The following is a 21,962-nucleotide window of genomic DNA, read 5'->3' on the forward strand; positions in this document are numbered from 1 at the left end:
GCATTCGTTTCCTGTGACTACTGTAACACATTACCACAAACTTGGTGGCTTAAAGCAACAGAAATTGATTCTCTCTCAGTTCTGGAGGCCAGAAGTCTGAAATCAGTTTCACTGGACCAAAATTCCTCTGGAGGCTCAAGAGGAAAATATGCTCCTTGCCTCTCCAGCTTCTCCGGGAGAAGAGAAAGTTGCTGTATTCTTTAGCCTGGGGCCAGATCTCTCCAATCTCTGCCTCCTCCTCTGTGGGTGTTTCTCACTACTCTCTCCTCCGCTTGTCTCTTATAAGGACACTTGTGGTTGCATTTAGGTTCCACCTGAGTAATACAAGATAACACCCCCCCATCTCAAGATCCTCAACTCAATCACATTTGCAAAGATCCCCTTTCCAAATAGTGTAACATGTAGAAATTCCGGGGATTAGGACCTAATTATCTTTAGGGGCCATTTTCCAGCCTAATGCAGGTACTAAACATTTTTAAGGTCTGGTCTTTTCTGCGCTATAAAAGTTACCCAGGCCTCATCATCCTTCCCTATATACATCCTGTAGCTGATCTTTTTGTCTTTCATTCAAAATTCTAGTGTGGATAAAATGTTTCTGGAGGGAGGGGGGACAGGTTGCTGGATTCGGGAATGCTAGTTCTCTTTTTTAGTGAGCAAGATTGAACTACTTATAATTTTTCTTTCTTTTTCTAGCTTGATTAAAATGTGCATTTTCTACACTGTCACAGAAAAATACAACCATGATTTATATTTTCACAATTTATGTGGTTGATTTCATGGTTCCCTCATGAGAAAAAACTCTTTTTAGTCTCTTGAAAGCACTAGGACTCTTGCCTCCTGACTCTACCTCTTACCCTGTAAGGTTGTAGTCCACCAGAGAAGTGTCAAACTTGAACATTTACTTGTGAAGAGATTCAGAGTGAGTTGCCTAACCTGTCTGAACCTTAATTTCCTGATCAAAAAATGGAATTGACCGGGGCGCCTGGGTGGCTTCAGTCGTTAAGCTTCTGCCTTCAGCTCAGGTCATGATCCCAGGGTCCTGGGATGGAGCCCCGCATCGGGCTCCCTGCTCCGCGGGAAGCCTGCTCCTCCCTCTCCCACTCCCCCTGCTTGTGTTCCCTCTCTCGCTGTCTCTCTCCTGTCAAATAAATAAATAAAATCTTTAAAGAAAATGGAATTGACAGTGCCATAAAAGATTTCTGGGGAGGGCGCCTGGGTGGCTCAGTTGGTTAAGCGACTGCCTTCGGCTCAGGTCATGATCCTGGAGTCCCGGGATCAAGTCCCGCATCGGGCTCCCTGCTCAGCAATGAGTCTGCTTCTCCCTCGGACCCTCCCTCCTCTCATGCTCTCTCTCTCTCTCTATCTCATTCTCTCTCTCAAATAAATAAATAAAATCTTAAAAAAAAGATTTCTGGAGATTAAATGGGAAAAAGTGAAATTTCTCAGCACAATGACTGGCACATATTAATTTCTTAATAAATATTTTCTTCCCTGCCCCCTATTTCTCTTTAAAAACAAGGAGGGGTGTATTTATTAGTTCCATTTATTGAGCATCTGCCCCTATTTTTTCCCACGTTTCTTCCTTTTTAAGCTTCTATTTAGATTCCAATTAGTTAACATACAATGTTCTATTAATTTCAGGTGTAACAATATAGTGACTCAACAGTTCTATACAACACCCAGTGCTCATCACGAGTACGCTCCTTAATCCTCATTACCTATTTCACCCATCCCTGCACCCACCTCCCCTCTGGTAACCTGTTTTTTTCTCTATAGTTAAGAGTCTGTTTCTTGGTTTGCCTCTCTTTTTTTTCCCCTTTGCTCATTTGTTTTGTTTCTAAATTCTACATATGAGTGAAAACATATGGTATTTGTCTTTCTCTGCCTTATTTTGCTTAGCCTAATACTCTCTAGCTCCATCCATGTTGTCGCAAATGGCAAGATTTCATTCTTTGTTATGGCTGAGTAATATCATATGTATATGTAATATCATATATGTATATCATGCAGAAGCTTTTTTAAAAAAGATTTTATTTATTTGAGAGAGAGAGAGAGAGAAAGAGAGCACACCAGCAGGGGCAGGGGGCAGAGGGAAAGGGAGAAGCAGACTCTCCGCTGAGCAGGGAGCCCTATATGGGGCTTGATCCCGGGACCCTGAAATCACCACCTGAGTCGAAAGCAGACGCTTAACCAACTGAGCCACCCAAGCGCCCTCATGTAGAAGTTTTTTATTTGGATGTAGTCCCAATATTTTATTTTTGCTTTTGTTTTCCTTGTCTCAGGAGACATCTAGAAAGAAGTTGCTATGGCTAATGTCAAAGAAGTCACTGCCTGGGGCATCTGGCTGGCTCAGTTGGTAAAGCATGTGATTCTTGTTCTTGGAGTCATGAGTTCAAGCCCCGCATTGGGCATAGAGTCTACTCAAAAAAAAAAAAAAAAATTACTGCCTGTAATCCATTTTGAATTTATTTTTGTGTGTGGTGTAAGAAAGTGGTCCAGTTTCATTCTTTTGCATGTTGCTGTCCAGTTTTCCCAACACCATTTGTTGAGGAGATGTTCTTTTTCCCATTGGATATTGTCTCCTACTTTGTCGAAGATTAAGTGACCATATAGTTGTGGGTTCGTTTCTCGGTTTTCCATTCTGTTCCATTGGTCTACATGTCTGTTTTGTGCCAGTACCATACTGTTTTGATTACTACAGCTCTGTAATACAACTTGAAGTCTGGAATTGTGATGCCTCCAGCTTTGCTTTTCTTTTCCAAGATTGCTTTGGCTATTTGGGGTGTTTTCTGGTTCCATACAAATTTTATAATTGTTCTAGCTCTGTGAAAAATGCCTTTGGTATTTTGATAGGGATTGCATTAATGTGTAGATTGCTTTGGGTAGTATAGACATTTTAGCAATATTTGTTCTTCCAATCCATGAGCATGAAATGTCTTTCCATTTCTTTGTGTCCTTTTCAATTTCTTTCATCAATGTTTTATAGTTTTTAGAATACAGGCCTTTCACCTCTTTGATTAGGTTTATTCCTAGGTATTTTGTTATTTTTGGTACAGTTATAAATGGGATTGTTTTCTTAATTTCTCTCTTCTCCTGCTTCATTATTATAGAAATGCACCAGATTTCTGTAGATTGATTTTGTATCCTGTGACTTTACTGAATTTGTTTATCAGTTCTAGCAGTTTTTTGGGGAGTCTTTCAGGCATTCTATATATAGTATCAGAACATCTGCCCTTATTAATCCAAGGTGTTATAGGCAATAATTTCTGCCTTCAAGAGTTTGATGGACAGTGCATGGCATACAATGAAAATTCCAAAGTAGTCAGGCCACAGTCCTTTCCTTTGAAGTGCTTGCAATTTTGATAAAAAGGAAAGATATCTATTGGAGAATGCCTGGAATCATAGAGTGTCAAGTCTTCTTGTGGGTGAATAGAGTTTGAGGATGCTCAGATTGTATCAGTCCCCAAGGTGAATGTTCTTGGTCTCTGTGCCAAGCAGAATGAACTTTGGACTAGTGGTCAGAAGCCCTTGGTTCTATTACTGGTTTAGCCATCATTTCTGTGTGATCTTGGGTAAGTTGTTTTCCCCTGTGGGGATTCAGTTTCCATATCTGGATAGTGAGAGAATGAGACTGCCTCTCAACACAAGGAAAATATTAACAGATTCATGCAGAGTTACTGCAAAAAAAAATTGGAAAACAGAATTCCGCACATATCAACTGCAGAATTTTCCCCCAGGAACAATCATAAAGCCAAATAAAACTATAGGACAACACTCTAAATTAAATTTGACTATATTCTATCTGAATAATAACCATAATAATGCTAATAAGAAAATGGCCAAAATATATTGATAATAGCAAGTATTTATATAGCAATTTACTATGTTCCAGGCACTGTCCTTAGTACTTTACATGTATCAACACCACTAATCCTCACCACAACCTTCTGAGACAGTATTATTATCATCATTTTACAGATTTAAAAGAAATAGAAGCACAGGTTTTAAAAATTGAATGAGAGGTAGAGCCAAGATTTGGTGCCAGTCTATGATGAAATTAATGACAAATGTATAGATAAAAGGCCAATACAGAATTTAAAAAGTAGAGATTTGATTGACTTCTGCAATGTCCTCTGGCTTTAGCTGCATATGAGTCTACATTCAACATTCTCTTTCTTTTTGCTGGAAAGTCAGAATAAAAAGTTCAATTCCCTGAAGCTGGAAGTCAAGGCACTTTAGTTCTCTTTTGAGCTGGTTCTCTTGCCTACTTTTAGCAAGAAAGTATCTGGGAATTCCCTTTCTAGCATCTGGGGGCCATGTGGTTCAAGTGGATTCAACCAACTCCCAGAGCAGAGTTTGTATGCTACATATTTTGGGACTGCCAAGAAATAACTAGTTTATCTCTGGGAAAGTTTCCATCTGTTGCTTTGTAGAAATGTTTGAATTTCCACTGTGTCCAGCACGTCCATGCATTTAGAACAATGATCCTTAGTCAGAGCCCCAGAACGTGTTTTATAATGCTCATGTTCCAAGTGAACTTGGACCTATGGCAATATGTCTAGAGAAATCTAGCCATCCTGGGTGTATTTAGGCAAAAGTATAGAATCAAGAAGTGACCAGAGATGGTCTCATAATCTGGTCAGTCCCAGGTCTGGGGCCAGATTAAAATCTTTGAGAGCTCAAGCCTTGAAAATGGTGTCCATCCCTTATGTGCAATTTAAAACAAAAATAATCCTATACTATAAAATTAATGGAGGCAATAGCAAAAAGTGGAAATGATGCAAGTGTCCTCTGATCCACAAATGGATAAACAACATGTGATACACATACAATGGAATATTATTCACCCTTTAAAAGGAAGGAAGTTCTCACACATGCTACAACATGGATGAACCTTGAGGACTTTATGCTAAGTTAAATAAGCCAGCCACAAAAGAACAAATATTGCATGATACCACCTATATGAGGCACCTAAGTAGTCAAATGCGTAGAGACAGAAAGTAGAAGGGTCGTTGCCAGGGGCTTGGGATGAGGGAAATGAGTTATTGTTTAACAGGTACAGAGTTTCAGTTCTTCAAGATGAAGAGTCCTGGAAATGGATGGTGGTAATTGTTGCACTATGTGACTGTACTTAATACCACTGAACTGTACATTAAAATGGTTAAATAGTAGATCCTATGTGATATGTATTTTATCACAATTTCTTAAACTAAAAAAATGGAAAAAATAAATGGATAGTGGTTCAACACATTTCTGATTTTTTCCATGGTGTCTACTTCACTGCCTTTCAGAAACACCCAGTTCTTTCAAAGAATATATGTCCTTATGGGGGTGGGGTGTGCCTCCTCTGCTGATGTCCAAAGCAGACACTCCCCTCTGCCTATTTGGTGATACGGAATTAGCCAGATAACAGGGTTATCTGGGTTGAGGGAGGGAAGAGCATAGGTAACCTGCAAGGGTTCCCCCCTCGGCCAACCTGCCCCGTAGGGCCCCAAACTCTGCTGCTGGAAAGAAGGAAAAAGTCTAATCAAATGAAAATTCTTTCAGCAAACATTTATTGAGAACCTTACTAACAACAGTCAGTACCTATTAAATTAAACGTATTAGTGTTAAGAAAAACTATCTGAAACATGTTACTAAAATAAAAAGATGACTGTGTGACCTTTCTTTTTTTGTTTAAGATTTTATTTTTAAGTAATCTCTACACCCAGTGTGGGGCTCAAACTCACAACCCAGAGGAAATCAAGAGTTGCATGTTCTACTCACTGAGCCAGCCAGCCGCCCCTGTGTGACCTTTTAATGTCATAATAAAGCATTGACTGGCAAGTCTACTTAAGAGTCATCTGCTTCTTAAAGAGAAGTTTATCATTATTTACACAACTGGTTAGGGCCCAGACATCTTACTCATTCTGTAAAATGATAAACTGTGATGATTTCCTTTTCCATCTGTAGTGAAGACATCCCAAAGGTTATGGTTTTATTACCCTTTAAGACATTAATCCATTTTGTATATAATTTAGCAATCTCATTTTTCCAATGTTTTTCTTTTTCATTGACTATAAAAAATTCAGTTTTTATATTCTATTTTGAACTGGCTTTGTCATCCTGCTAGTCCCTTTATTAATGAGCTAAAGGAAACTTTGACCCATGCTCACTGCCTATTTGTATGAGAATGACGTTTTTAACATACTGAGAATTATCCTTGACACTAAATATAAGATCTGCGATTAAGCAATTCACAGAGCCATGATACCCCTTCGAGATAATTTCTATTTTATCCCCATTTTCCAGATGAGAAATCTGAAGCACAAAAGATAATTTCCTTTTTTAAGAAGATTTATTTATTTATTTAAAAGATTATATTTATTTATTTATTTATTTATTTGAGGGAGGGAGAGAGGGAGAGGGTGGGGGGAGGGGCAGAGGGAGAGAATCTCAAAAAGACTTCCTGCTGAGCCAGGAGCTGATGTGAGGCCGGATCTCAGGACCCTGATATCATGACCCAAGGCAAAATCAAGAGTCAAGCCCTTAATTGATTGAGCCACCCAGGCACCCCAAAAAAGATTAGATAATTTTCTAAGGGCCAATTATGTGCCAGGAATTTTGTGAGTCACAATTTTCTTTCCTTCCCTGGATGTCCTATTTATTTGTTCATTCACCCAATAAACATCTATTGATCACTTACTATGTGCCAAGTACTCTGCTAGCCGGGTGATGCAGAAATATTAAAACACATTCCCTGCCCTCCTACAGCTTTTGGTGTGGAGAACAGATGCTTAAACAGACAATTATCATGGAAATAATTAAGGGCTATGAAGAGCGAAAAGAGAGGGCTATAGTAGAACAGCAGGAATATCCAACTCAGACTTTGTGGGTATGAAGTAGGGAAGGCTTCCTGGAGGGGCACCTGGGTGGCTCAGTCGCTAAGCATCTGCCTTTGGCTCAGGTCATGATCCCAGGGTCCTGGGATCGAGTCCCACATCGGGATCCCTGCTCGGCGGGAAGCCTGCTTCTCTCTCTCCCCAACCCCCCGCTCCCGTCTCTCTCACTAACTCTCTCTCTCTCAAATAAATAAATAAATAAAATCTTAACAACAACAACAAAAAGCCTTCCTAGAGTAGGGTGGCATCTACTCTAATAGGTGTTGGGGGGCCAAAGAAGGAGGTAAGAATCACCTAAAGTCTCAATTCCTTAATATAGCAGGAAAGACTCTTCATCAGACTCCTGCCTCCCTCTTCACATCACACCTGCCTCCCCAACACTTGGTCCGTTTTGGCCATCCTTAAGTACTACCAATGTCTCAAGCCTATTATATTATTTCTCCTTCCTCTCTTTCCTCTTTCTTTCTTTCTTTCTTTCTTTCTTTCTTTCTTTTTCTTTCTTTCTTTCTTCTTTTCTTTCTTTCTCTTTCTTTCTTTCTTCTTTCTTTCTTTCTTTCTTTCTTTCTTTCTTCTTCTTTTCTTCTTTCTTTTTTCTTTCTTTCTTTCTTCTTTCTTTCTTTCTTTCTTTCTTTTTTTCTTCTTCTTTCTTTCTTTCTTTTCTCTTTCTCTTCTTTCTCTTCTCTCTCTTTCTTTCTCTTCTTTCTTTCTTTCTCTCTTTTTCTTTCTTTAAGATTTTATTTATCCATTTGACAGAGAGAGAGAGGGAGAGCACACCAGAGGGAGAGGAAGAAGCAAGCTCCCTACCAAACAAGGAGCCCCGATGTGGGGCTCGATTCCAAGACCCTGGGACCATGACCCGAACCAAAGGTAGCAGCCCAACCAACTGAGTCACCCAGGTGCCCCTTATTTCTCCTTTCATATTATATTCTTTGCACCTTCTTCTCCCTCTATCTGAAACATTTTTTTCCCCACACCTTCTGCCCTATCCCCACTCTTACCACTCACTTGTTCTGCAGGACCAGCTTAGGTATCGCCTCCTTTGAGAAGTCTTCTCTGACCCCCAGGCTGTATCAGAGGACTCTACTCTCATAACTTAGATGACGCACATACTTCTCAGCTCCAGTCTCCACCTCCCTAGTCCTCTATCTTTGTACTTAACCTACTGTATCATCACTGTTTGTTTATATGTTTCTGTCCCCCACTTGATTGTCTTCTTCCTAAGTGGGGATCTTATCTGTTTCAGGTCCTAGCACACAGTAAGTGCTCAATAAATGCCCACTGAGTAAAAGAATGACGTAGCAGGTGAACCATGTTAGAGGAAATAAAGGAAGAAGGGAAGATGGCTCCAGAAGCTTTTGGAAATAACCTGTGAGCAGCTCAGAGGAGCCGAAGCATAAAAGTAGTGGCAATGACTACAGAGTGAGCTAACAGAAATAATATGTGCCCAGAGCTGTACTAAGTAATTCTCTTATACCAGCTCATTTCCTGCTCACAACAATTCTGTGAGGCAGGTACTATTATTCTTCCTATTTCACTGTGATCTCAGAGAGGCCAAAAGGCATCCCCTAAATCTAACGGCTAGCCAGTGGCAGAGCTGAGATGTAAATCCAGGCAGCTCTACCTGAGCCCGTATCTTCATCCCGTATCACACTCCATACCACATCTGCTCTGGGTCCTGGAAGGAAGGAGTGGACTGAGAACACCAAGATGCTCCCTAGGATTTAAGCCCAGGAAAGAAGACAAGGTATTGAAGGTGACAATGGAGCTACAGCAGGAGGCAAAGTTCTATTGGTTTTGTAAAAAGACTAAGAGTTCATTTCTAGCATCTCAGAAAGGCTTTTCAGAAGGAGGTAGTGTCACAGCAGGGCTTTGAAGGAGTGGGGAGAATTTGGAGAAGTCTGGAGAAAAACAACCGAAGAATAAAATATACATAAAAAGGATAATACCTCATAAAGAAGTTGTTTCATCTCAGTAATACAAGGTTAGTTTGACACTAGAAAAATTAATGCATTTGCCACATTAACAAGTTAAAGATGGAAACTTGTATGATCATTTCATTAGGTTATGATAAAGGATTTGAAAAACTCAAAACATTTATGATAAAAACTCAGTAAACTAGGAATAAAAGGAAACTTACTTAATCTAATAACGGGTATCTATTAAAAAATACAGGAAACATCATGTTTAATGGTAAAAAGGTGAAAACTTTCCTTTTTAAATCAGGAAAATTATAAGAATACTTTTTAAAAAAATCATTTCTATTCACACTGTACTAGAGGTTGTAGCCAGAACAATAAGTTAAGAAAAAGAAACTATAGGGGCACCTGGGTGCTTCAGTCGGTTAAGCATCTGACTCTTGATTTCAGCTCAAGTCATGATCTCAGGGTTGTGAGATCGAGCCCCACATTGGGCACTGTGCTGGGCATGGAGCCTGCTTAGGATTCTCTCTCCCTCTTCCTCTGCCCCTCCTCCCCAAAAAAAGAAACTATAAAAATTAGAAAGGAAGAAATAAAAGTCACTATCTACTAATGATATGACTATGCATATATAAAATTGAAAAGAATCTACAATTATTGGAACAAATAAAAGTTTATTAAGGTTTCTAGATACAGAATCAATGTAACAAAATTATCATATTCTTATACAGCAATAAGCTGTTAGAACATGGCATTTCTTTTAAACACTATTTTCAATAACATTTTAAAATATGAAAGGCCCAAGAACGTCTGGGTGGCTAAGTCGGTTAAGTGTCTGCCTTTGGCTCAGGTCATAATCCCAGGGTCTTGGGATCGAGCCCCACATAGGGGTTCCTTGCTCAGTGGGGAGCCTGCTTCTCCCTCTCCCTCTGCCTGCCACTCCCCCTGCTTGTGCTCTCTCTCTCTCTGACATAAGAAATAAATAAAATCTTTAAAAAATATATGAAAGGCCCGGGGGGGGGGTATCTATCAAAGGGTGGGCAAGATGTCTAGAGATAAACTTATAAAACTCTGAGAGGTACCAAAGAAGATATAAATAAATGAAGAGATATATGCTATCATGCATTGGATGATTCAGTATTGTGAAGATGTCAATTCTCCCCCAAACCATTAATACATCTAATGCAATACCAAACAAAATCCTATCAATCTGATAAAGGGATTCTAAAATTTATGTATAGAAGTTCAACATATAAACATAGCCAAGACACTCTTGAGGAACAAAGTGGGAAGACTTGATTTGCAAGCTATAAAGATGTATTATAAAACTATACCAATTAGGATAACACGGCATTGGTGCAGGGAGAGAAAAAAGCTATTGAAAATAGAATAAACACATTTACTGTTCAGACATATCACTGCAGATCAGTGAGGAAGGGCAGAATTCTAATAAGTAGTGCTGGGAAAATTGGATATCCACGTAAAAGAAACTAATCTTGACCTGTACTTCACACCATACACCTAAAGGCAAAAGACAAAACTATAAAGCTTTTGGAGATTAATTGGAGAACGTCTTCATGATCCCAGGATAGGGAAGGATTTCTTAAACAAGGCACAAAAAGCATGAACCAATGGAAAAGATTTATAAAGTTGACCCTCTTAAAATTAGGAACTTCTGTTTATCTAAAAAAAGAAGAGGAAAGTGAAAAGATAATATTTGTGTGTTCTGTGTTCAGGAAATCAGGAGGAGCAGATTTGGCTGAGACTGGAGTACATGGAAAGATAAGGCTGGAAAGTTCGGCAGGAGCTGAGCCAGGAATACCAGGCTCCCACCACTTGCTGGGGGAGGCAAGAGCTAGAATCACTCTGACGTTACGGGCTTCTTTTTATCTTCCCTAAATTGGGCTGTGTCATGTCTACAGGGGAAAATTTTGAGTAAGATTCTTATCTATTCCTTGCCTCCCCTTCAGGATTATACTTAATGTCAACTGTCATTCTTCCTGCTGCAGGGGTCACTTCTGTTTGCTGCCCCCCAAAGCCAAGCCCCGTTCTTATCTCTTCCACCTACTGAATACACACTCTGTTCTGGCACTTGGCATGAATCACCTCATTTATCCTTATAGGATGGTTTAATAGTTAAGAAAGCCATGTTTTGGTGAACAGGTCAGTTCACTGTTCTCCGCTTCTGTACCCTCATCTAAAAAATGCGAATATGGCTGTTTCTTTGTACTTTCCATAGGGGCACTAGTGAGAATAAAACACGTGCATTCTGCTTAATACAGAGCCTGGCACATTGTAAGCTCTCAGTGCATGTTACTAGTCCACATCCTAAGCAGGAAGTGATCTCTGAAGGGACCACACTCCATTGTTATCTGAGTTGGGTCTGGTTTGGTTAAACTGCCTGTCTCCAGTAACTAACAGGGGAGGGAGAGGTCTGGTCTTCCGAAGTCCGTCTGGGCACACCGCCAGTCCCTGGCTCAGCCCAGCCTCTCCTCACCCACTGGGGGCTGCACCGGTGCTGGCCCCTGCTCAGCTTCCTGTCTCCCTTATCTTCCCCTGGCATGTGCTCTCTGCAGTGGGAAATGCTACCACTGGCTCCCTTCACTTCCCTCTACTCAGCAGGCCCTTCGTTCTTTAGCTCTCAGGCAAAGTTCAGCTGCTGGCCCTATGCCCACTCTGCTCTGTGATTTTCTGCCCCTCGCCCACCCAGGCCCGATAGCCTAGGCTCTGGCTCCAACTGCAACCTGTCTTTTCTCTTCCTCATCCCATGCCTGAGTTTAGAAGGGGAAGGGAGATGCCCCTCAAGCTGTCCCCACTCACCAGCTTCCCACCCCCAATACTCTCTTTACATTCCTGTACCCAAATCCACACCCCTTTGTTTTTGAGTTCAAATCCCTCCTCTGCACTTGCATGGTGTGTGACCTTGGGCAAGTTACTTAGCCTCTCTGGGCTTGAGTTATCTCACCTGCAACATGGAGACAATGAGCCTGGTGCTATCCTCCCCAGAGAAAATGATAAAGGCCTAGCACACAGTATGAATTTTGGGCATGTTTTATATTATGTATAACATAAATATCCAGGAGTGTTGGAGGTGTGTGCTCAAAAATGATGGAGAGTGATCCCCCAAAACTTTTCAGACACTATGTGTAGTTAAATTCACAAACTTTGGCATCAGAGAAACACGGGTTCAAATTATAGTTTTTGCTGTGTGGCCTTAGGTAAGTCACTTACCCTCTCAGAGCCTCAGTTTATTAGGAAAATGGTGATGTTAATGAAACCCACCTCAAAAGACTGGCATATGGATAAAATGAGATTATTTATGTAAAGAGCTTAACACTGTTCCTGGCCCACTATAAGTATTAGCTATAACAATAATCATTGTCTCTGCTATTTGATTTTGGGGCACTGTGTAAGGAGGATGCTTGGGAAGTAGCTGTTGCTGTAGTCATCTCTGTCTATGACAGATCTTAGCTTGATGGGAAAGACCCGTCTGTGGATGGTGGTGAGGATCACTTTAACCCCAGGGATGCAGGCCCTACCTGCATAGATCAGACTGACAGCACTCAATTCTAAATTGGTTCAATCATCTACTTTATTACCCTCCATCCCAAGGCAGTCTTCAAGCCCTCAAGGGAGAAAAAAAGGCAAAGCAAAAATATGTACAGACTCACTAGGAACCAGATAAAGCACAGCGAAACCAAAATGAAGTGCCATTTTATACCCAACTATCTGACAATGCCAAGGGTTGGCAAGGATTTGGAGTGAGGGAAATCTCGTGCACTGTTGGGAATGTAAATTGGCCCAAACATCTTGCAAAACATTTGGCAATTTTAGTAAAGTTGAAGATGAATATACCTATGACTCAGCAATTCTACTCCCATGTTTGCACCTACAAAAACTCTCCCACGTATGTACAAGAAAACACATACAAGAAAGTCATACCAGCACTTTGTAATAGCAAAAAAACTGGGGGGAAAAAAAAACCCTTAACAGAAGAATGGATAAATAAATTGCGGTATATTCATAAGATGGCATTATAAAGCAGGGGAAATAAATGGACCTGCATATAATAATATGGATCAATCTTATTAATATGTTAGGTGAAAAAAGTAAGTTACAGAAGCATACATGCACTTCAGTATTATTTATACAAAGCTCAAATATGCAAACCACCATTACAAATATGTAGTAGAGTATCCAGAAATGAGGAAATGAGAAATAGCGAATTCTTTTTTTTTTAAGATTTAATTTATTTGAGAGAGAGAGCATGAGTAGGGGGCAGGGGGCAGGGGGCAGGGGGAGAAGCAGACCCCCGGGATCATGACCTGAGCCGAAGGCAGATGCTTAACCGACTGAGCCACCCAGACATGCGGAGAAATGGTGAATTCTGATTAGTGGTTACTTTGGTGATGGGGCAGGGGGAAGAAAGGCACAGTCAGGGGAGTATAAGGGTCTTCGATTATATTGGTAACAATTTATTTCTTCCGCTGGGTAGTGAGGACAAGTATGTTTGTAATAAAATTCTTCAGGCGTGAAAAATTCTTCAAATATGGAATATTTCATAATAATTTTTTATGAAAGCCAAAACAGTATAACTCACAGTGATTTAAGACCGTCCACTTTTCCTGAGTCGCAGTCCAGGAAAACAAGGCCCCCATTTTCCTTCTGACTAGACCATTTTGGCAAGCTGAAAAATATTTGGTTATTTCTAAACTTGCCTACCATGACTGAGAGGTGAGCATGGACACGCTTGCATATATATATTCAGAGAATGGGAGCCTAGTATGTATCCAGGTTTTGCCCTGATTCCACTATGATGTCAACTCTCCCTCCAAGGAACAGTATATAAAATAAAGAAGTTAAAACCCCCACCTCAGCCCTTTATCTAATCCCATTTCCCAGAGCTAATCTCTATTGACAGCCACCGCCTGGTATTCTTCCTATGTATATACCAATACACAGACAGAAGTAAAATTTTAAACTAAAACTAGATGGAATTATCCCGTATGTATTGGTCCACACTTCGTTCTCACTTCTCAATGTCTCATGTCAGTACATCAACTCATATGATCTGCCACCTTCTTCCACCATAATTTATTACTTAACCTTTTATTTTTATTTTACTTTTATTTTTTTTAAGATTTTATTTATTTATTTGACAGAGAGAGAGAGCAAGAGTGAGCACACAGGCAAGGGGGAGCAGCAAAGGGAGAAGGAGAAGCAGGCTTTCCGCTGAGCAGGGAGCCCGATGCGGGGCTCCATCCCAGGACCCTGGGATCATGACCCGAGCTGAAGGCAGACGCTTAACCAACTGAACCACCCCTTAACCTTTTATTTTTAATTCTACACAAGATATATCATCACATTTTAGGAGGAAAATTTTCAAACAATATAGATAGAATGATAAAACCCTTTACAAAATAGACGGAAAAGGCCTTCCACAAGATTGCCAGCCCAACACACACACACAAACACACACACATACCACACACACATACATATTCACACACACATGCATACTTGTATTCACACACACTCATCCTAACACATACACACATATATACTTTTAACCTCAGGTTCCACCCTGATAATAAATCACTGGAGATAAAGCACTGTTATATTTGATGTACATCCTTCCAGATTCCTTTACTCCCATGAAGAAATAGGTTGTTTAGCTTTTGGCTTTCGGCTCGGGGAGGCAAAGGTGCAACTTTCTTTGGTCGTCCCGAATCCGGGTTCATCCGACACCAGCCACCTCCGCCATGCCGCCTAAGTTCGACCCCAACGAGATCAAAGTCGTGTACCTGAGGTGCACTGGTGGCGAAGTCGGTGCCACGTCTGCCCTGGCCCTGAAGATCGGCCTGCTGGGTCCGTCTCCAAAAAAGGTTGGTGATGACATCACCAAGGCAACCGGTGATTGGAAGGGTCTAAGGCTGACGGTGAAACTGACCATTCAGAACAGACAGGCCCAGATTGAAGTGGTACCTTCTGCCTCTGCCCTGATTATCAAAGCCCTCAAGGAACCACCAAGAGACAGAAAGAAGCAGAAAAACATTAAGCACAGTGGAAATATCACTTTTGATGAGATTGTCAATATTGCCCGACAGAGGCGACACCGATCTTTAGCCAGAGAACTCTCTGGAACCATTAAAGAAATCCCGGGGACGGCCCAGTCTGTGGGCTGCAATGTAGATGGCCGCCACCCTCGTGACATCATAGATGACATCATAGATAACATCAACAGTGGGGCGGTGGAATGCCCAGTGAGCTAACTACAAAGCAAAATGTTTCAATAAAGGATCATTTGACAACCAGTGGAAAAAAAAAAGAAAAGAAATAGTTTGTTTAGCGGTCATGTGTGTGGTTGACACATAAATGGTTCTAAACCTAATGTCCTGCAACTTACTCTTAGAGATTATACATATCTTAACTATCTCAGTCATCTGTTAGCTGATATTATTTATTGTATTACTTATTATGTGCACTATTCCAAGCAAGGTAGCAAACAAGATGGACAACCTCTTGGGGCTCACATTCTGGTGGGACATTCAGACAATAAACATATAAATGAATAAGTCATATAATTTCAGGTAGTATTAAGTAATAGAAAAATAGAGTGGAGATTAGGCAGGGGAGGTTTGTTTTGTTTTGTTTTTTGTTTTGTTTTTTACAACTACATAGTATTCCACAAGACGGATTACCATAGTTTGGGGGAGTGAATTCCAAATTTTTCCACTTGCTTCCCAGAGTAAGAAATACATTTTAAACTGCCATTCAAAACCCATCACAGAAACATATATGCATAAAACTGAAACATGCATGTATACGATTGAACAAATATTTCATGAAATAATGCTTACTCTGACCCAAAAGGAGGCACTGGAATTTTTTATTTTGTTCTATTTCATAAAAACAAACAAAAACAAAAACAAAACCCCTGCTAATCATGACCTGCTAAACTGTTTTCATTATCCAGTAGTAGATTATGACCTCAGTTTGAAAAATATTGCTTTAAGTCACCAATCCTCTAATGAGATTTAGACTGTTCATAATTCTCTATTACAAACAGCACCGCAGTGAGCTGTTTTACACTCATTTTGTAACTATGTATTTCTGAGAGCAAGATCCCTGATTGTGTAATTACTATAATTCTGATAAAATGTAGCCAGCATGCTGGAAAACTGAACTCTAATCCCCTTCTGTTACCACCATGACATATAAACTGACATATAAACTTCCGTTGGGCAAGTCCCTGGGCCTCTCTGGGCCTCAGTTTCCCCATCAGTAACCTGCCGATCGCTACACCCTAGAGTGTGCTCTAAGTTGAAAGCAGATGCCCCACCCCCTGACTCAGCGAGCATAGAACTTCTCTCTGAATCTGACTCCCCCTTTTTCCACTCCCTGTTTGGAAGAGGCCCAGGGAAAAGGGAAAAGGCAGGTCTGGGCACGAGGGCCCGAAGCAGGCAGGGCGGGGCAAGGGAAGGGCAAGAGGGAGGCCAGCCCCCAGTAGGAAATGAGACAGGGTAGGAATAACACTTTATAAGCCTGCCGCCTTCTTCCTCCTCCTGTCCCCTGGCCACCTTCCAGCCTCCTCCGTTCAACCTCCTCCCCTTCCAGACAGTCCTCACTTCTTTCCCCCTAGGCTGCAGCCAGCCGGAGCCCCCTGCCTGTCTGAGCCAGGAGCCCAGGTGGGGTAAGAACCTCAGCCCCAGGATGTTGACAACGTTCCTGCTACTGCGTCTGCTGCTCCTGCCCGGCTGGGCCTTTTGTAGCCAGGAAGCCTCCGATGGTGAGTCCGGGGCACATCTTCTTTCTCGGGATGGTTCTGGAGACTCTCAGCCTGTCTGGGTACATGGGGAAGAGCAGAGGAGCCCTTCTCCCACAGTGCCTGTGGCTGCAGCCAGCCAGATCTTTCCGTAGGACAGGCAGGGTCCTGGGGACGGATTTGTGTCCCAAAGCCAAGGTGAGGAAGTGCAGTTCACCCAGGGAAGGGGGTGATGAAAGAGGCTGGGGGAATAGGACTGGAGAAATGGAAAGGGATGGGTAGAAAGGGTAAGGGGATCAGACGTGGGGAGAGGGGGTGAGTCAGGAGAGGGAGCGTTGAGAGTGATGTGGATAGGGAAGACAGGAAGAGACTTGGGGAAGAGATGAGAGATGGAAGGAATAGGAAGCCACTGGAGAGACTGGGGGCTGAGAGAAGCAAGGCAGAACAGGAGCCTGGAGAAGGTGGAAGATGAGTGGCAGGAGGCAGGGGAAAGTCTGGGGAAAGAGAAGCTGTGGTCCATGGGTGAACTTACAGGGGTCAGGCTGCCTGAAGTGGCTGTTTAAGCAGAGAAAGGAGTTATTGCCCTGTATCGTGACCGTACAGGGACCTCCTCCCCCCCTTTCCCACAAGCTCCAGAGCTACAGTCCCCACCTCAGAGAGGTAGCAAATCACCAGAATTCTAGGAGCACTCACTTCGGTTAATACATGCACTGACTCATCTAACCCCCATGATATCTCTATGGCGGGCAATATGGTTATCTCTATTTTACAGGGGAGGAGACTGGGCGCAGGGCAGTTAAGAACCTTATCTAGTGTTACCCACACAGATCTACCTATTCACACCTGCAGACAGAGCACAACGTGGACACACACACACACACACACACACACACACACATACACACACACACACACGATTGACAACCCCAGACTCATCCCCTCCTCAAACATTCTCTGGACATCAACTCAATCCTGGGCTAGGCCCTTAATAGGTGTAGAAGGAAGAGATAACCAGACTTGATTCCATAGCCTAGGGGAGCCCAGTGTAGTCTGTGTATTTGGAGACAGTTATGTGGAATCTGGGATCATTGAAACAGACTCACTGTGTCTGGGAGGGTATGTATGTATTTATTTATAGATTTTATTTACGAGAGAGCACGAGCAGGGGGAAGGGACAAAGGAAGAGGGAGAAGCAGACTCCCTGCTGAGCAGGGAGCCTGATGTAGGCTCAATCCCAGGACTATGAGACCATGACCTGAAACAAAGGCAGATGCTTAACCCTCTGCGCCACCCAGGCATTGCTGTGTCTAGGAGGGTAAAGAGGAGAGGCATTAGGAAAACTTCTCCAAGGAGAGGGCAACAGAGCTGGGTCTTAAAGCACGAATAGAAGTTTGCCTGGAGGCAGAGCAACCTGGACATCACATCAGTCCAGAGGCAGCATGAGGAACTCCAAGTAGTTTACTGTATCTAAGTACAGGAAGAGGCCAGGGAAGGCAGTTGGGATCTGGTCTCCTGCAGCCTTGAATGCCAAGCTAAAGGCTTCAGACTTCATTCCTTGGACAGACATCCTATGGGGAGACAGTACAGCTGAGTGGCTAAAAGTGCTGGACTCACACTGCCTGCACTCAAACCTTGGATCTGCTATACCATTTTAGCCTGCTTCCCTTATGGACCGAGGTTAATAACAGTAGCCACTGCACTAAGCTAATGGGAGGAAAGCACAAATAAGATAATAATGTGTGTAGGTACAGTACTTGTCTCATAATAAGTACTTAATAGCTATTATTAGTACCTAATACTATTATTGATAGGCGAATGTGTCACTAGAGCATTTTAAGTAGGAGAAGGGCATAATCTTATTTCTGGGTCAGACGGAGGTGAGATTGGAAGGAGTGAAACCGAACAGTGAGGGCAGGGGGATGAAGAAGGAAGTTACTACCCAGGTCCAGATGAGAACCCATGAGGCCTGAAGTAGGGCAGTGGCCGAGGAGGCCGAGAACAGGAGATGGAATGGGATTTTACTGTAGGTCAGCATTTGTTGACCAACCGGAAATGGGGGTAGTTAGGGGTGAGAGAGAGAAAGATCGGAGTGCCTCTTCCACTGACTGGATTACCCTGGGGCAAGTGGCTTCTGCTCTTCCCAGCCTCAGTTTCCTTATCTGTAAGACGAAGATTAATAATCCCTGTCCTCCGCTCCTGACAGGGTTGTGGGAGGATGGGTGGAAGAACACTTTATAACTATGAACGGCCGAGAAGGTGGGCGGCCAGCCTTTGGGTAGGGGGTTATTATCTCCAGCTTCACGCCGGCCCAAGGGCTGACGCGCTGACACCTACCCGCAGGCCCTCGGAACCTCCACATGCTCCAGATCTCCTACTTCCGTGACCCCTATCAAGTGTGGCACCGGGGCAACGCGTCGCTGGGGGGACTAAGGACGCACGTGCTGGAAGGCCAGGGCACCAACGTCACAATCCTCCAGCTGCAGCCCTTGGAGGCGCCCGAAAGCTGGGTACACACAGAGGACCGTCTGAAGACCTACCTGAACGAGTTCCAAATGATGGTGCGGCTTGTGCACCATGAGCGGCGCTTGACCTGTGAGTGGCGCTCGCGCGCGGCGGGTGCAGCCTGGGCGCAGCGGGTGAAGGCGGACCCTGGAGGGTGGGAGGTGTGGCCTGTGGGAGGGACTGATGGGGGCGGGCCTGGGGGGGAATGGGCGGGGCCCCAGGAAGGGGCGGGGTTCCTGGAGGGGCCTCGTGGATGGCTTGGTCTCGTGTGAGCTGGCTGCTCCGAGGACCCCAGGTGTCACGGCACCTGCCTTTGCTGATTGCTGGAGCTTGAGCCTGAAGAGGAGTGGGTGTCCTAGTTGCGGGCCCTCCGTCAGGCCCTCTTCCCACTGGCTTGACCTCGGGGTAGACCCTGTTGGGAGGCCCTGTCCCTGATCCGCCCTAAACCCCCAAAGTTTATGTTCCACCTGATGGACATCCTCCCACACCTGGCACCCTCTCCACACAGCTCTCTCACCCTGAATCCCCCATCCACAGTTCCTCTGACCGTTCGCTGTTTCCTGGGCTGTGAGCTCCCTCCTGAGGGCTCTCCAGCCCAAGTCTTCTTCGAAGTGACTGTGAATGGGAGTTCCTTTGTGAATTTCCAGCCAGAGACAGCCTTATGGGTAGCAGGGCCCCAGGCACCCTCCAAGGTGGTCACCTACACTCTTCATCAGCTCAACTCCTACAATCGTACTCGGTACGAACTGCGAGAATTCCTGCAGGACACCTGTGTGCAGTACCTGCAGGAATATATCACTTTGAAAAACTCAAAAGGTATGATGGGATCGGGCATGGGCCTGTGTATTGGGTGGGTTCCAGGCAAATGGATAGACCTGAAGGATGAATACCTTGAGCAACAGGAGGCCCAGGGCTGGTGGTTTGGGACAGAGTATACACAGCTTATGTCACTTGGTGAACTAGCCCCCTTCCTTTGGGGTAAGAATTCCTTAGGGTTTGACTCAAACCATGGACAAGAATCTTGGGGGTATGTTCTTCAGGCTAACTCTGTGCATGTTCTGCAGGGAGCCAAACAGGCCGCTCCTACACTTCACTGGTCCTGGGTGTCCTGGTGGGCAGTTTCATCATCGCTGGTGTGGCTGTAGGCATCTTCCTGTGCACAGGTGGACGGCGGTGTTGATTACTCTCCAGCCCCCCTCTGAAAAAGGGCTGGACTGACAGGGGCTGGCAAGGGAAGATCTCAGCTCATGACAAAACCAAACAGATTCGCCATCTGGGATATTATATCCCAGAAGGTTTGGCATGGCAGCTCCTTTTCCCTGCTCTGCCCACCAAGAGTTTGGGGAGGGGAAGGGAAGGGAAGGGAGGAAGCTAGGTAGACAGAGTTCTTGGTTTGCTGAGCACCTAAGAACTTGCATGCTTTGGCTGAACTGGTCTGAGAAGCGAATGCTTATCTATCTTTGTGGAAAACAGATGATGGAGTTGGGTGGGGGTGGGGGATGTCTATGACACATCCTTCATAGACAGAATTACCTGAGGCATTCAAAACACCTAACAAATATGAGAAGTCCATCCACAACCAAAATAAACAACATTCAGTGCTTCCAGGCACATCAGACTTGGGATGGGACGCTGGTAATAATAGAGGTAGACAGAAATAACCAGAGAAATGGTGAAAGTGTAAAATATAAGTAATATGGGAGCAAAGAGTTATTAACTACTTAATAATATTATTAATAAATTCATTACTTATGTATATGGCATTATTTTTTTCCCTTTACTTTGCAAAACTTCTGGGAAAGTAGCCTATACCTTTTTCTTCTACTTCCTCATCTCCCACTCACTCCTAAACCACTGCAGCCTGACTTCCCTCTAAACTTCTTTAAGACCATCAATGACCTCTAACTGTAAACTCTTCATCCCACATGATATCTGCAACATTTTCCTTTGTGGACTAGAACCCTCTTTTTACCCTGACTTCTGAGATACCATACTTCTAATTTTTAGAAACTGTTCTGGCCACTCAGTCAATCCCTTTGCTTTTGTCATCTTACTCAATTCACCTTGGAAATGTGGCTTCCTTAGAATTCCATTTTTTGGCTCTTTTTGTTCTCAATTGAACTGTATCCTTTGTGGATGACCTACTAATTCTCACAGCTTCAAATGCCATCTATCTGCGGTGTTTTCCATGGGGAAGCAATATAATCTTGCCTTTGAAAGCAGGTGTTTTATCATCAAACAGACTTGAGTTTTACTTCTTTCAGCCAGGCATTTAACTTCTTCAAGTCTCAGTTTCTTCATAAACAAAGGGTATAATAAAATGTACCAAAAGGTTGTAATAAAAATAATACCTGCCTCTACTTCATAGAGGCATTACAAGTATGAAATAAGAATATACATATAATATAATATACATATATTCAATAAATATAGCACTTGCTGCTGACCTCCAGACCCCCCATTTACATTGATTCTTGAAAATCATCTCCACCTTAATATTTTTCAGACATTTCTAAGTCAACATGTTCCAAATTAAATTCCTTATCTTTCTCCCCAAACCTTTTCTCTCTCCTCTGTTGTTTACTATCAGTTAAACAGAATTACTATCAAATCATATCAGTGTAGAGACCTCAGTGTTAACCTTTATTTACTCCCTTTTCATCCCCACCTACAAAATATAGTATCTGTAGAATCTAATCCCCCTTTTCCACTCTCTTGCTTTTTTTCAAGATATGGTCACTCATCTCTCTGTCTGTGGCAGGCACGGAGGTGTGCCACCCAGTTCTACCTTCAAGGAAAGACTAGCCATTTAGCTACAGGGAGTTGAGGCAGCAGATAGCTAGCCTCTAGCTGCTTCAGTTCCTTCAGTATCTGCCTCACCTGCAGAGAATAGTCCTG

At 43.0% G+C, this 21,962-nt stretch overlaps 2 protein-coding genes across 2 annotated transcripts; both read left to right on the top strand.

The window, feature by feature from the left end:
* The first annotated feature begins 14,454 nt into the window (after nucleotides 1-14,454).
* LOC113938497 (60S ribosomal protein L12-like) lies at nucleotides 14,455-15,069 on the top strand. The gene has a single exon (XM_035729031.1). The coding sequence runs from the start codon at nucleotides 14,560-14,562 to the stop codon at nucleotides 15,067-15,069; it is 510 nt and encodes a 169-aa protein (XP_035584924.1). The 5' UTR covers nucleotides 14,455-14,559.
* A 1,137-nt stretch (nucleotides 15,070-16,206) lies between these two features.
* PROCR (protein C receptor) lies at nucleotides 16,207-21,340 on the top strand. The gene is made up of 5 exons (XM_027622403.2): nucleotides 16,207-16,320; nucleotides 16,440-16,586; nucleotides 18,903-19,154; nucleotides 19,602-19,880; nucleotides 20,129-21,340. Exons 1-5 carry the CDS (start codon nucleotides 16,311-16,313, stop codon nucleotides 20,242-20,244), a joined length of 804 nt encoding a protein of 267 aa, XP_027478204.1. The 5' UTR covers nucleotides 16,207-16,310; the 3' UTR covers nucleotides 20,245-21,340.
* The last annotated feature ends 622 nt before the right edge of the window (nucleotides 21,341-21,962 follow it).

This window comes from Zalophus californianus, chromosome 8 (genome assembly GCF_009762305.2).
Source record: "Zalophus californianus isolate mZalCal1 chromosome 8, mZalCal1.pri.v2, whole genome shotgun sequence".
Taxonomy (NCBI): Eukaryota; Metazoa; Chordata; class Mammalia; order Carnivora; family Otariidae; genus Zalophus; species Zalophus californianus.

Excerpts from the sequence above, each read along its gene's own strand:
- LOC113938497 (XM_035729031.1), top strand. The coding sequence starts at position 14,560 with ATGCCGCCTAAGTTCGACCCCAACGAGATCAAAGTCGTGTACCTGAGG.
- PROCR (XM_027622403.2), top strand. Across the intron at positions 19,155-19,601 it reads CCATGAGCGGCGCTTGACCT|TTCCTCTGACCGTTCGCTGT; the intron begins GTGAGTGGCGCT and ends CCCCATCCACAG. Across the intron at positions 19,881-20,128 it reads CACTTTGAAAAACTCAAAAG|GGAGCCAAACAGGCCGCTCC; the intron begins GTATGATGGGAT and ends CATGTTCTGCAG.